The 12,285-nt window shown below is 37.7% G+C and overlaps 1 protein-coding gene across 8 annotated transcripts in view; it reads right to left on the bottom strand.

Annotated features, from left to right (window-relative positions):
* Positions 1-45: 45 nt before the first annotated feature.
* SMCO2 (single-pass membrane protein with coiled-coil domains 2) overlaps positions 46-12,285 on the bottom strand; it is a 33,506-nt gene continuing 21,266 nt past the window's right edge. For 7 of the 8 annotated variants that reach the window (XM_053226066.1, XM_053226068.1, XM_053226067.1 and 4 more), the window contains 5 exons: positions 11,471-11,561; positions 7,545-7,601; positions 5,838-5,894; positions 4,591-4,766; positions 46-244 (listed from right to left, as the gene is read on the bottom strand). In XM_053226066.1, the coding sequence (XP_053082041.1) occupies positions 46-244; positions 4,591-4,766; positions 5,838-5,894; positions 7,545-7,601; positions 11,471-11,561 (580 nt within the window). Of the gene's footprint in view, positions 245-661; positions 877-4,590; positions 4,767-5,837; positions 5,895-7,544; positions 7,602-11,470; positions 11,562-12,285 lie in introns of those variants that run through there. The other variant, XM_053226071.1, reaches the window with a different exon arrangement.

The following is a 12,285-nucleotide window of genomic DNA, read 5'->3' as shown; positions in this document are numbered from 1 at the left end:
TTTATTAGGGAGAAAGTCAGTAGGGTAACAGTAACTTCTATATCTTTAGGAGGGTAACAAGTCTTCCACTTGCAAGTTCAAGAAAGGCCTGATGATCTCCCGTAGTTCCCACATTCTGCGGTGCCCAAGCATTGTGGGGAGCAGGCTTTCAAAGATAAACGTAGCATCAAAAAATAGTATGTAACATGAAAGTCCAGTGAAGGTGAGGACATAAAACATGATGAAAATCCTCAGTGCACGTTTCCTACAAGAAAAGAAGACATCTGTGTTAAGAACATTGTGCAGAAAACCACACTGATGTGATTCCTGGTTCCTCCACCCAGGTAGTTCTATTAACTGCAAGGAAATAACTGAACTTCTCTTGACCCCAGTTAACATCCGCAAAAGAAGGAGCTTAGATAAATAAGCACGTAAGTCCATCCTAGGACTAGAGCTGGAGTTCTGAGGTTCTATAGCCACGAAACAATGAAACCCTGGATATTATGAGGTTCTCTCCTTCGAAATGGAACTCTCACACACTAGCAGATTATTGAGGTAAAGACCTCACTTGTGAGGTAAATGATGCCGATTTGGAGGGAAATAAAAGAACAGGCAGTTAGATTTTCCTGGTGATATAAAATACTAGTGACAAAACTAGTGACAGCTCTATCACTAGTTTTGTCCTGGCACCTGACTTACCCTTTGGAAAGCAATAGAAGCTTTCTCAAGTCTTTAAGGACTCCTCCTTCTAGGCTGTACCTACGATGTATTTTGTTTGCCTTTAAATCCTTGCGTTATTATTTTTTAATTATACATGCAATACTTGATTAAGGCAGACGATCTGGCAGATCCAGAAAACACAAAGAAAGAAAGAAACGTCCCAGATAATCCAGTTACCTGTAGATAATTACCATCAACAATAAATTTCAGAAGAGAAAATCTAAAGCGCAGTTAAAGCCACCTATGGATCTAGTTTGTGATCCAACTCAGAGGATTCTGTAAACCTGAGCCAAAGTGCTTGGAATTATTGCCACTGGCTGCCTCTTGGTAGTTACACAAATGATTGCTTCTATTTCATACACTTATTAAAGAGCCAATGCTTTTATAATATACTCTAGTCAGAAGAGGCTGCTAAGATGAAGCAAAGATGCCCTTCCCTCAAGAAGCACTAAGTATAGATTTGTTCTTTCTTATGAAAAGAAAAACAACTCACTACAAAAACATAGCTAGTAAATGAACACCATTCTTCCTAAATTCCAAAACCAATAACCTTTGGAAACACCAAACTGGTACATTTTCAAAGGAACACATTTTAACATTATTTTTTTTTAATGTTTATTTTTGAGAGAGAGAGAAAGAGCGTGCAAGCAAGTGGGGGAGGAGCAGAGGGAGAGGGGGACAGTTTCCCAAGCAGGCACTGCACTGACAGCAGAGAGCCTGAGGCGGGGCTTGAACTCATAAATCATGAGATCATGACCTGAGCTGAAGTTGGAGGCCGAACCAACTGAGCCTCCCAGGCCCTAACATTATTTTTTTTTTTAAGAGAAAAACTGTTTTTCTGAATCACAGATAATTTGGAAAACAGAGAAATGAAGAAGTTATAATCTCATCACCCTAATATAAACAGCTAAGTTTTTTTTAGGGAGGGAGCACAAGTGGTAGAGGGGGAGAAAGAGAATCTTAAGCAGGCTCCATGCACAGCATGGAGCTCAATGCAGGGCTCAATCTCACGACCCTGAAGTCATGACCTGAGTCAAAATCAAGAGCTGGATGTTCAACTGACTGAGCCATGTAGGTGCCCCTATAATCAGCTAAGTTTTTTTTCTGTTTTTTTCTTTTCTTTTCTTTTCTTTTTCTGTCTTTCTTTCTTTTTCTTTCTTAGTTTTTGTTTGTTTTGTTTTTTATTTGTTTTTCTTCTGGTTTAGAGTGTGTTCTTCCAGTTTTTTTCTTTCCTTAAGTGAACACTCCAGGTGGGGTTAGGTTCAGATTTATTTCTTGACACTACTGAATGGTTTGATTTTTATTTGCAAGTCAATGTAACAAAATATTTTTTAGATTTTCTATCAGTAAACAACTAAAAGAACATGTGTAATGTTTGTTTTTTAAAAGTTCAGACACTTTTCTGAACTAATCATAGCTACTAATTCAAAATCATTTTTTTTTCATATCATCGGTACGGAACCAAATATTAGTGTCATTAAATATTTTATTCACTTTGAATTTATGTTCTTTAAAGAATAAAAACATTCCTTTGATTTTTTAATACTGTTTATTTATTCATTTATATATATTTTTCAAGACTTGCCATGCATAAAACCTTTATTCTTTTAAAAAATGCTCGTATTGTTAGTGGAAGGTCTATAAGAGAACTGAGGATACCAGGAAGAGGTCCCCCCGAGCCTAAAAATAGCAAAATTGATACATAAACCTTCTCAAAAATATGATGTATAAATATGCTTCAATGGAACCAGTATGTTTCCAGTTCATAGACAAGAAATTGGTCAAAGTCTTAAGCAATCTTAACTAGAATGTAATGACATGATGAAAGATGGGCAACTCAACTGAACTGTAATCTGCCCATTTAATGCAAGCAAGTGATGATAAAAAGACATTTACTTATTTGTTTGTTTTTTTGAGATATAATTTGCATGCCATAAAATTTACCCTTGAAAGTGTATACTTCAGTGGCTTTTAGTTTATTCACAGGGTTGTACAACCATCACCACTATCTAATTCCAGGAAATTTTCATCACCCCAAAAAGAATGTACCCATGAACAGCCACTCCCTATTTTCCACTCCTTTAAAAGCCTGGCAACTATTCATTTACTTCCTGCCTACATGGATTTTCCTATGTTGAACATTTCGCAGGAATGAAATCATATAATATGTGGCCTTTTGTGTCTGACTTCTTTCAATTAGCATAATGTTTTCAAGGGCCATCAATGTTGTAGCATGTATTAGTCCTTTGTGCCTTTTTTGTGTATGAACAATACTCCATCGTATGGATATGCCACATTTTGTTTACCTACTCATCAGTTAATGGATATTTGTATTGTTTCTACTTTTTAGCTATTATGAATAATGCTGCTGTGAACATTCATGTACAAGTTTTTGTGTGGACAAACAGTTCTTCTGGGTGCATACCTAGGGGTGGGTCAGATGATAGCTCTATATTTAATATTTTCAGAAACAGCTGAATTGTTTTCCAAAGTGACTGCACCATTTTGCAATCCCATTAGTAATGTCTGAGGGTTCTAATTTCTCCACATCCTCTCCAATGCTGTTCTTTTGATTATAGTTATCTTAGAGATATAAAGTGGTATCACGTGATTTTGATTTGCGTTTCTCTAATAACCGATGGTGTTGAATATCTTTTCTTGTGCTTTTTGGCCATTTGTGTACCTTACTTGAAGAAATGTCTGTTCAAGTCCTTTGCTCATTTAAAATATTGGGTTGTTTCTCTTTTTGTTGTTGAGTTATAAGAGTTCTTTATATATTCTGGATACTAAATCCTTAATTTCCAAGGTTCTGAACAAGTTGATTCTATTTTTTTTCAAGCTGTCTCATTGATTTTATGGAGGAGGAAATTTTCTGGGGTCTTTACTCCACTATTTTCATTGACATCACTCCTCACTTACTTAGTAATTTAATATCTGTTAAGCCTGGTGAAGATGTTTTATATTCCATGTCTCAAAATGACTAAAATCTCTAACTTCAGCTCATGAATTACTAGGAGGAGACAGATTTAAAATAATGTAATTGCATGGGACACCTGGGTGGCACAGTCGGTTGAGCGTCTGACTCTTGATTTGGCTCAGGTCATGATCTCAAAGTTCTTGAGATTGAGCCCTGCATTGGGCTCTGCACTAACAGCATGGAGCCTGTTTGGGATTCTCTCTCCCCCTCTCTCTCTGCCCCTCTCCCACTTATGCTCTCTCGCTCTCTCTCAAAATAAATAAATAAGCATTTAAAAATAATAAAGTAAGTAAAAAAAATAAAAATAAAAATGATAAAGTAATGTAATTGCAATGATACACTGTGGGTTCTGTGTCAGGATTATGTGCAAGGTATAGTGTATGCGCAAGACAGGTTGCTGAACATCTACTTGGATTGGTAGTTGGGGATAAAGAATCAGACAAGTTTTCTTACAGGAGGGTACTGCTCCAGGTATATATGATGTGTGGCATCTTCAGAAAGGGATCCAAAGCTAGTATGTATATCTTTAATACCATACAAGGGAGAAGCCTCTTGTGTGATGAACAAAGGTTTTCAAGTCTGCCTGGCAGGTATGTTCCTTTGGGGGAGGCTGCATCATACCTTGCAGACAACGTCCTAAGATGTATGTATACATATTTACCTAAAGCAATAATAAAGAAATATATACTTGTATTTTTAGATCTAATGCAATAGATCTATATCTAAAAATGATACAAAAAACTCCAATAAACACTACAACTCCAATAAACAAATAGACAAGTAGAACAAGAATAGATAATTTATAAATGAAGATAAAACAAATTTTTAGTCAACCCTTGCAACAACTCGTCATACTATGGTTCATACATATGGGGGCCTTTGTCCAGCCCCAAAGGCCCCTTTCTCTGACTTACCACACTGTAATGCCAGAAGGAGCATTCTCCCCTAAAGGGGGGGATGGAGCCTGAGGATGCAGAGGTTCTCTTTCTTCCACTCCCATTTCTTCAGGACTCTGAGAGTCTGTTTTCCCTTCTTGCTTTTCGTACATCCCCAGCTTTGTATTCAGCAGAGTCATGTCTTTGTAAAAGTTCTGGAAAAAAATAGCAATCAACTCTCATTTAAAACAATGATCTTAGAGGTCTGCTAGTCTCATTGTAGATGCAGTATGCTTTTCCTCCAGAATACCTCAGAAACCCACACTGCCAATCCCATATGAGTCACGTGAGGAAATCGTTGGCAGGTGCACACCCACCTAATGGAAAGAGACTTACACATTCACAAAATAAGGTAGCAGCACCACAGTACAAAATTAAACGAAACCCACATGCTAATCTTTAACTCCTGGATTATTCATGTAGGAAGATAATTATCCTTGTATTGAATTCATCTGTTCAATTTGTTCATCTATGCAAAACATATTAAGTGACTCCTACTAGGCACCATTCTAAGATTCTGTGGTTAACAAAATAGATAAGGAATATGCATTCTATTACATGTGCATTTTTAAACCAAATGGATAACGAATTGCATGCATGTTTATAGGGGCTGAGGGACAAGCAATAAACAACAAAACATAATATCTAATATATATATACACACACACACACACACACACACACATACATTAGATTAGACATTATAGACTCTGATACATGCTAAAGAGAAAATAAATAAGGTGATGAGACAGAGTAGCCGAGGTTTGTTGGTGGGACATCTACTCTAGAGGTGGGACAATTAGGCATCTCTGAACAAGTGACAGGTTGACTCAGTCATTCATTGCTTCTTTTACGCATTCCTGTTTATCTCAAGATCTTGTGGGAGAGGTTCAGATATGGAAGCATTTTTCTGGCTAGTGGAGTTTAGGGGAGGTCTGGAGGAGGAGATGACATTTGAGCTGAGCCTTGAAAAATGCATAATTTGTCGACCTGGAGGATAAGCTCCAAATGGAGGAGATGTAGAAGCAGCACAGGGCTGTGAGGTCTGGGGAGTACACCAGACCTGTGAGGTGTCCCATTGACCCAAAGAAGAAGCCCAGGAAAGGGAGGAAAAAGTGATCGGGAAAGAGAAAGAGTATGTGGCACAATCTCAACTTCTAGAGAAAGAATCATCCCTATAGTTAGATTTTATCATGATTTGAACTTGCATAACTGTGAAATCTTACCTTTATTCTTGCAATGAGTTTCTCCTTTAATGCATGAGCTTCATTACAAGCATCTTCCTGAAAAGACATGCACAATTCTGGGTGAAATGGAAATTAGATTTTTCTGGTTTATACCATAAAACGTCACTCATTTTGACACCACTTAGTCGTAAAGCGGCTTCTTTGAAACTGCTTTTACTCAATAAAATCCTTCCTCTTACAGCAAATTCATAGTATGATCATGATAAATTGCAGGAGGAATAACCAAAAGATTAGCATAGTTATTTTTAATATTTTAGAAGTATAAATTTATACAATAGCAGCTTATTATAAATCTTTTTCTCTATTCATTATTCTTTCTTTGTGCCTTAAAATACTTCCAAGGCACTAATTAGAGAAACGTAGTATGTTTCAGAGAAAAAAAAGAAAATTGCATTTCCTTTAAATATCTTAAAATTTGTAATATACGAGTACATGTTCTCACTATATTAATTTGCATATTTTGACTTTACAGTTTAGCAAAAGAGCTGTCCACAAAAAATGTCTGATTCTTCTTTTCATCCTGTCTCCTACAGGTCATTAGAGACAACATATGGTTTTGGTTGGTTCCTATCAGTAAGTTCAAGAGACAGGCTGAAAGTAAACCTTCTAAGACATGAATCCCAATCATACATATGTCGGGAGTAAATAACTCTTTAACGGGTTTTTAATTAATCATTCTATAATAGACTTGCAGGAGATTTTGAAAGGCAGAGCTATAGTAGGAAGAACAGTGTTCTGGGATTCAAGGAAGATGGGTGCTAGAGGTGCCATTTCCAGAAATTTTGCTTAAGTACTTGCACAAGCAAGCAAAGATACAGATTTTCTGAGGTAAAGTTTATAATAGCAAACGTTTATTATAAGGCCCCAAATATCCAATAAAATAAATTTTATAAATCCCAAAATCAAATTGCACATTATATAGACAGTGAAAAGGTAAAAATGACATCTAGTGGCATAGAAAGTTGCTGAAGAAAAATGGTAAGTGAAAAACAGCCAAGTTGCAAAACTATATATAATATAATCTGATTACAATTGCAACAACATGTAGATACATGTATACAAAAATTTGGAAGAACATAAATATGCTAAAATGTTCACTGTGTTTATCTTTGAGAGAGTGGGATTATTTTTCATTTTTAAAATATGTTTACTTTTGGGAGAGAGAGAGAGAGAGCAGAGGAGGGGCAGAGAGAGAAAGAGGGAGATACAGAATCTGAAACGGGCTCCAGGCTCTGAGCTGTCAGCACAGAGCCCGATGTGGGGCTCACGAGCTGTGAGATCATGACCTGAGCCGAAGTCGGACACTTAACTGACTGAGCCACCTAGGCTCCCCTATTTTTCATTTTTTATATGAAATAGTTCTAAATTTTAATTATTAAAATAAGCATGCCCTACTTTTGTTAGAAAAAAATACATATACTTTTTTTTTTTTTTTTTTAATGGGAGAGCAAGAACAAGACTGGTCTTTTCATCTGGGAATGTGGGCAGATCACGTCATGTTTTTGAGTTATGCTGTTCTCTTCTGAACATGAGAGTAAAGGCTACAAGACAGTTCCATGCTAGGTCTAAAATGCTGAGTCTATCTTTCATTGAAATTTGGATTCCGTTCACCAAAATTCTCTAAATATGAGATTGTCTTTGAAGAACTGTTTTTCTTCCTTAATTGTAATGCCATTTTATCATTACCTGGACACATTTGTTATCCATTTCTTGTAATTGCTTCTTAATTTGCATGATCTTCTCCTTTAAAACAAAAGGGCATAAATCAAAAGTTGTAATGAATGATGTGTGGAACTGAAACAAAATGAAGACGATTTTTGGAAGAAAGCTCATTCATGGTCAAAAATTTTGAGACTTAAGAGCAACTGTTTTTTCAGTACTTTTCTGAGTTCTGATCTCCAAAATCAACATTAAGTCAAATCAACAAGATTGAGTTGGCCACATCCTACGTAAGTGGCCCTTGGGCTAGGCATTGTGTTGATTAGATACATGGAATGAGTATTTACCTTCAAACAGCTTCTCGAGAATGTATAGTCTATACCCTTTTTTTTTTACCAAGCTCATTCATCACCAACCCCTGAATTGTATGACTTAATTATTTAGAAAGGAGCTGTGATATTACAATCGCGTTTTACTTGGTATCCTGGTTTATTTATATAATGAATATCTTTTGCACAGTACTTATCTGAGATAATTGTATCAAAGAGAAAAGATAGGAGTCAATCTTCGAATGAAAGTTTAGATGTTGACCTGGAGATTTCAGAAAGCTTCGTGGATTTAGGGGTTAAATGTCAGGCAACACCCAAAGGCTACCCCAAAGTCCTTTCTTCACTGTAAAGGTCTTTAAATTTGTTTCTGCTGTGTGTGTGTGTGTGTGTGTGTGTGTGTGTGTGTGTGTGTGTGAGTTTTAAGTGTGTTTTAAGTGATTTTACCAATCTTTCCCTCCTGCCTTCATGCCTTTCTGAGCCATTCCATTTCTTCATGAGATATAAATGAGCCAATACATGTGATATTATTTTAACTTTATTAACGCATTTCTCCTTTAATTTGTCCACACTTTGCTTGACTGCTCTTTCTATATTTCTAACAATCTTCACTTTCTCTTCACCAGAGTAAACCTATAGCCATTCCTACTGATTTTGCTTCTGTGGTAATTATATTTAAAGTTTCTTATTCATTACACAGCCTTTCCCATCACTGTTTAGACTTATTGAGGACAGACTTTGTGCCCATTTTTATTTTTATTTATTTTTTAATTTTTTTAATGTTTATTCATTTTTGAGACAATGTGAGAGACAGAGTGCAAGAGGCGGAGGGGCAGACAGAGGGAGACACAGAATCCGAAGCGGGCTCCAGGCTCTGAGCTGTCAGCACAGAGCCTGATGCGGGGCTCGAACCCACGAACCGCAAGATCATGACCTGAGCTGAAGTTGGACACTTAACAGACTGAGCCACTCAGGCACCCTCATTTTTATTTTCATTTATTTATTTTAAATGGTTATTTTTTTAAGTTTATTTATTTATTTTTGAGAGAAAGAAAAGTGCAAGTGGGGAAGAGGCAGAGAGAGAGGGAGAGGATCCCAAGCAGGCTCCACACCATCAGCACAGAACTTGATGCTCAAGTTGGGGCTCAAACCCATGAACTGTGAGATCATGACCCAAGCCCAAGTCTGTCACTTAATGACTGAGCCCTTCAGGCACCCCCCTGGCATCCATTTTTAAAAGCCACGTGCATTGGGGTGTAATGTACATGCAGCAAAACTCACTTTTTAAAAGTGTACAGGGATGCCTGGGTTAATCAGTCAGTTAAGTGACCTACCAACTCTCAGTTTTGGCTTAGGTCATGATCTCACCATTCGTGGGTTCGAGCCCCACATGAGACTCTATGTTAACAGCATGGGGACTGCTTGGATTTTCTCTCTCTCTCCCTTTCCCTCTGCTCCCACCCTGCTTGTGCTCTCTCTCTCTCAAAATAAATAAATACACTTTAAAATAAAAAAATAAAAGTGTATAGTTCATGGGGGCACCTGAGTCACTCAGTCAGTTAAGCATATGACTCTTGATTTCCACTCAGGTCATGATCTCATGGTTTGTGAGATCAAGCCCCGCATCACTAATAGTGTGGAGCCTGCTTGGGATTCTCTCTCCCTCACTCTCTGCCCCTCCTGCACTCATGCTTACTGTCTCTTGCGTGCTCTCTCTGTCTCTCTCAAAATAAATAAATAAAATAAAAAATGAAAAACACATATGTAAAATAAAATGAAAATAAAAGTCTACAGTTCTATGAATTTTGACATAACCATCAGCACAAGATACAGAATATTTCCATCACACCTCAAATTTCCTTGTGCCCCTTTATCAATTCCCTTCTCCCTTTCCCCACACAACCTCAGCAACCACAAGTCTCTTTTCTATTCCTATAGTTTTGCCTTTTTCAGAATGTGATGCAGGTGGAATCATGAACTATGTAGTCCTCTGGATCTGGCTTCTTTCACTCAGCAGAATGCACTTGAGATTCATTCATGTTGTTGAATGACTAAGAAATCCAGCCCTTTTTATTGCTGAGTAGTAGTCTATCATAGCACATGTGCCACAGTTTATCCACATACCAGTTGGTGGTTAGTGGAGTGATTATAGTTTTTAAGTCATGCCTGTTTTTTTTTTTTTAAGTGTGTACAAAGCTGTGCATCTCCTGTATAGAAAATCTCCCTATCTATTTGTCATGCCTTCCCTTTTCATAATTATTCCAAGCCTCTGTTGGTTTGTTTTCAAATCTCCCTTTCATTTATTTTTGTTCTCTTCTATCTTTCTCATCATTCTTTTAATATCTACCCCACCCTATCCCTACCTCCTGCTGAAATTTACATCCCTGTAACACAGCTGACTTTGGAGCAAATTTCCCAAGGCAGAATATTTCTTGGCCCTTGTCCCCTTCCCTTTTTTCATAGTTTGCGATTTCCAAAGCCCAAGGATAGTGGAAAAAAACCTTAACTTTTCAACTATCTCAAAATGAGATCGCTACTTCAAAGTTTTGGACTAAATCATGGTTGAAAGTAGTTTTTTCCCTTGGCATTAATCTATGCTATCTATAGATGGCTTTTAATATGTGAGGGGTCTAAATAAACATTACCTTCCTACAATAAGAGAGATATTTCATCTTTATTTTCTCCAAAATCCACTTAATGTAAGCTTTTGGGCTTAAGCTAAAGCAGAGGCTGGCGATTTCAATAAAAGGAAGTAGCTAGACACAGATTTTTTTCCTTTCTTAGAGAATGTTTTTCAAAGGCACGAAGTTTAGAAATACTATCGGCCAGGGCTCTGAGGTCTAATTCTTATCCAAAGTTGGTGACTACCTTTCTAACATTCTATGACTCTTTAAAAAGGGAAAATTAAACCTTTCTCAGAAAAGAGTCTCTAAGAAATGCAAGGCAGGAAAACAATAGAAAAGCTGGAGATCATGAAAACCAACACAAGAACTCTTCATGAAAGCATCAGAGATGAACACGAATATATCTCTTTCATTTTAAGGATGCAGTTACTCACAAATACTTAATTCCTGGGTGTCTTCTCTAAATTGTTAGGTGCTGGGATGCAAAGATTAAGGAAGAGAAGTCTTCCCTTAAGGCACTCATCATGTCTTCACATGGCATCCAGATATAAGCCTATCTAACTGAATTTCCAAATAGTGTTAAAAAGTCTAGCCTTTTTGGGAGCACCTGGGTAGCTCAGTCAGTTGAGCGTCCAACTTCAGCTCAGGTCATGATCTCGAGTCTGTGGGTTCAAGCGCTGCGTTCAGCTCTGTGCTGACGGCTCAAAGCCTAGAGCCTGCTTTGGATTCTGTGTGTCCTTCTGTCTCTCTCTCTGCCCTTTCCCTGCTCGTGTTCTGTCTCTCAAAAAAATAAAATAACTTAAAAAATAAGTCTAGCCTTTTTGTGTCTTCAGAGGATAAAACTGGCGGTACCCACATGAACTGACCACCAGAGAGCATTGCTCCTTGTGACAAAAGACAGGTTTTAATTCTTCTTACGACCTGTTAAACAATAGGAGGGGTGGGAAGAGGTGACAGATTCCCCAGAGCCTCCCAGATCGGCTCTTCCAAGCCTCCCACTTACCTCAATGTTTGCCCCCTTATCAGGGTCATAGTCCTTTTGTGACTCCAGCTTTTCAATGTGGCCCTCCAGGGACACCACCTCATTTAATAAGCTGCAGACAGACCAAGAGATGGACTAAGTCACATGGGCTAAGAAAAATCACCCAAAAGACAATCTTTTTTGATCTTTCAAGAATGAAATCCTCTTCTTACTTCAGAGGACTCTTGGGTAGTGGCTGTGTTGGAACGAATGTCACAAATACAATGCAAGAAAGTAAAAAACACGAAATAATCAAGAGAGCAGTACAGAAATGTAAGGCCTAATTGGATACAGGAGCAGAAAATTTATTTTTTTTTATTTTTATTTTTTAATTTTTTTAACGTTTATTTATTTTTGAGACAGAGAGAGACAGAGCATGAACGGGGGAGGGGCAGAGAGAGAGGGAGACACAGAATCGGAAGCAGGCTCCAGGCTCTGAGCCATCAGCCCAGAGCCTGACGCGGGGCTCGAACTCACAGACCTCGAGATCGTGACCTGAGCTGAAGTCGGACGCTCAACCGACTAAGCCACCCAGGCACCCCAGGAGCAGAAAATTTAAATGATTAAAATGGAAGCTTATCTAATCTCTAGAAAAAACAAACACAAAAAAATCCTTGGGAGGTAGGACTAGGCAAAGATTTCTTCCACTTGACATCTATAAAAGGGAACACTGATAAACTGGGCCTCATCAAAATTTAAAGCTTTTGTTTGGCCAAAGACTCTGTAAGTGGATTTGCCTGTCACATACTCTAGATCTTACATGTAGAAAATCTGAAAACTTCTCAACACTCAGCATT

This window comes from Acinonyx jubatus, chromosome B4 (assembly GCF_027475565.1).
Source record: "Acinonyx jubatus isolate Ajub_Pintada_27869175 chromosome B4, VMU_Ajub_asm_v1.0, whole genome shotgun sequence".
NCBI lineage: Eukaryota > Metazoa > Chordata > Mammalia > Carnivora > Felidae > Acinonyx > Acinonyx jubatus.
This window is presented reverse-complemented; position numbering and strand designations above follow the sequence as displayed.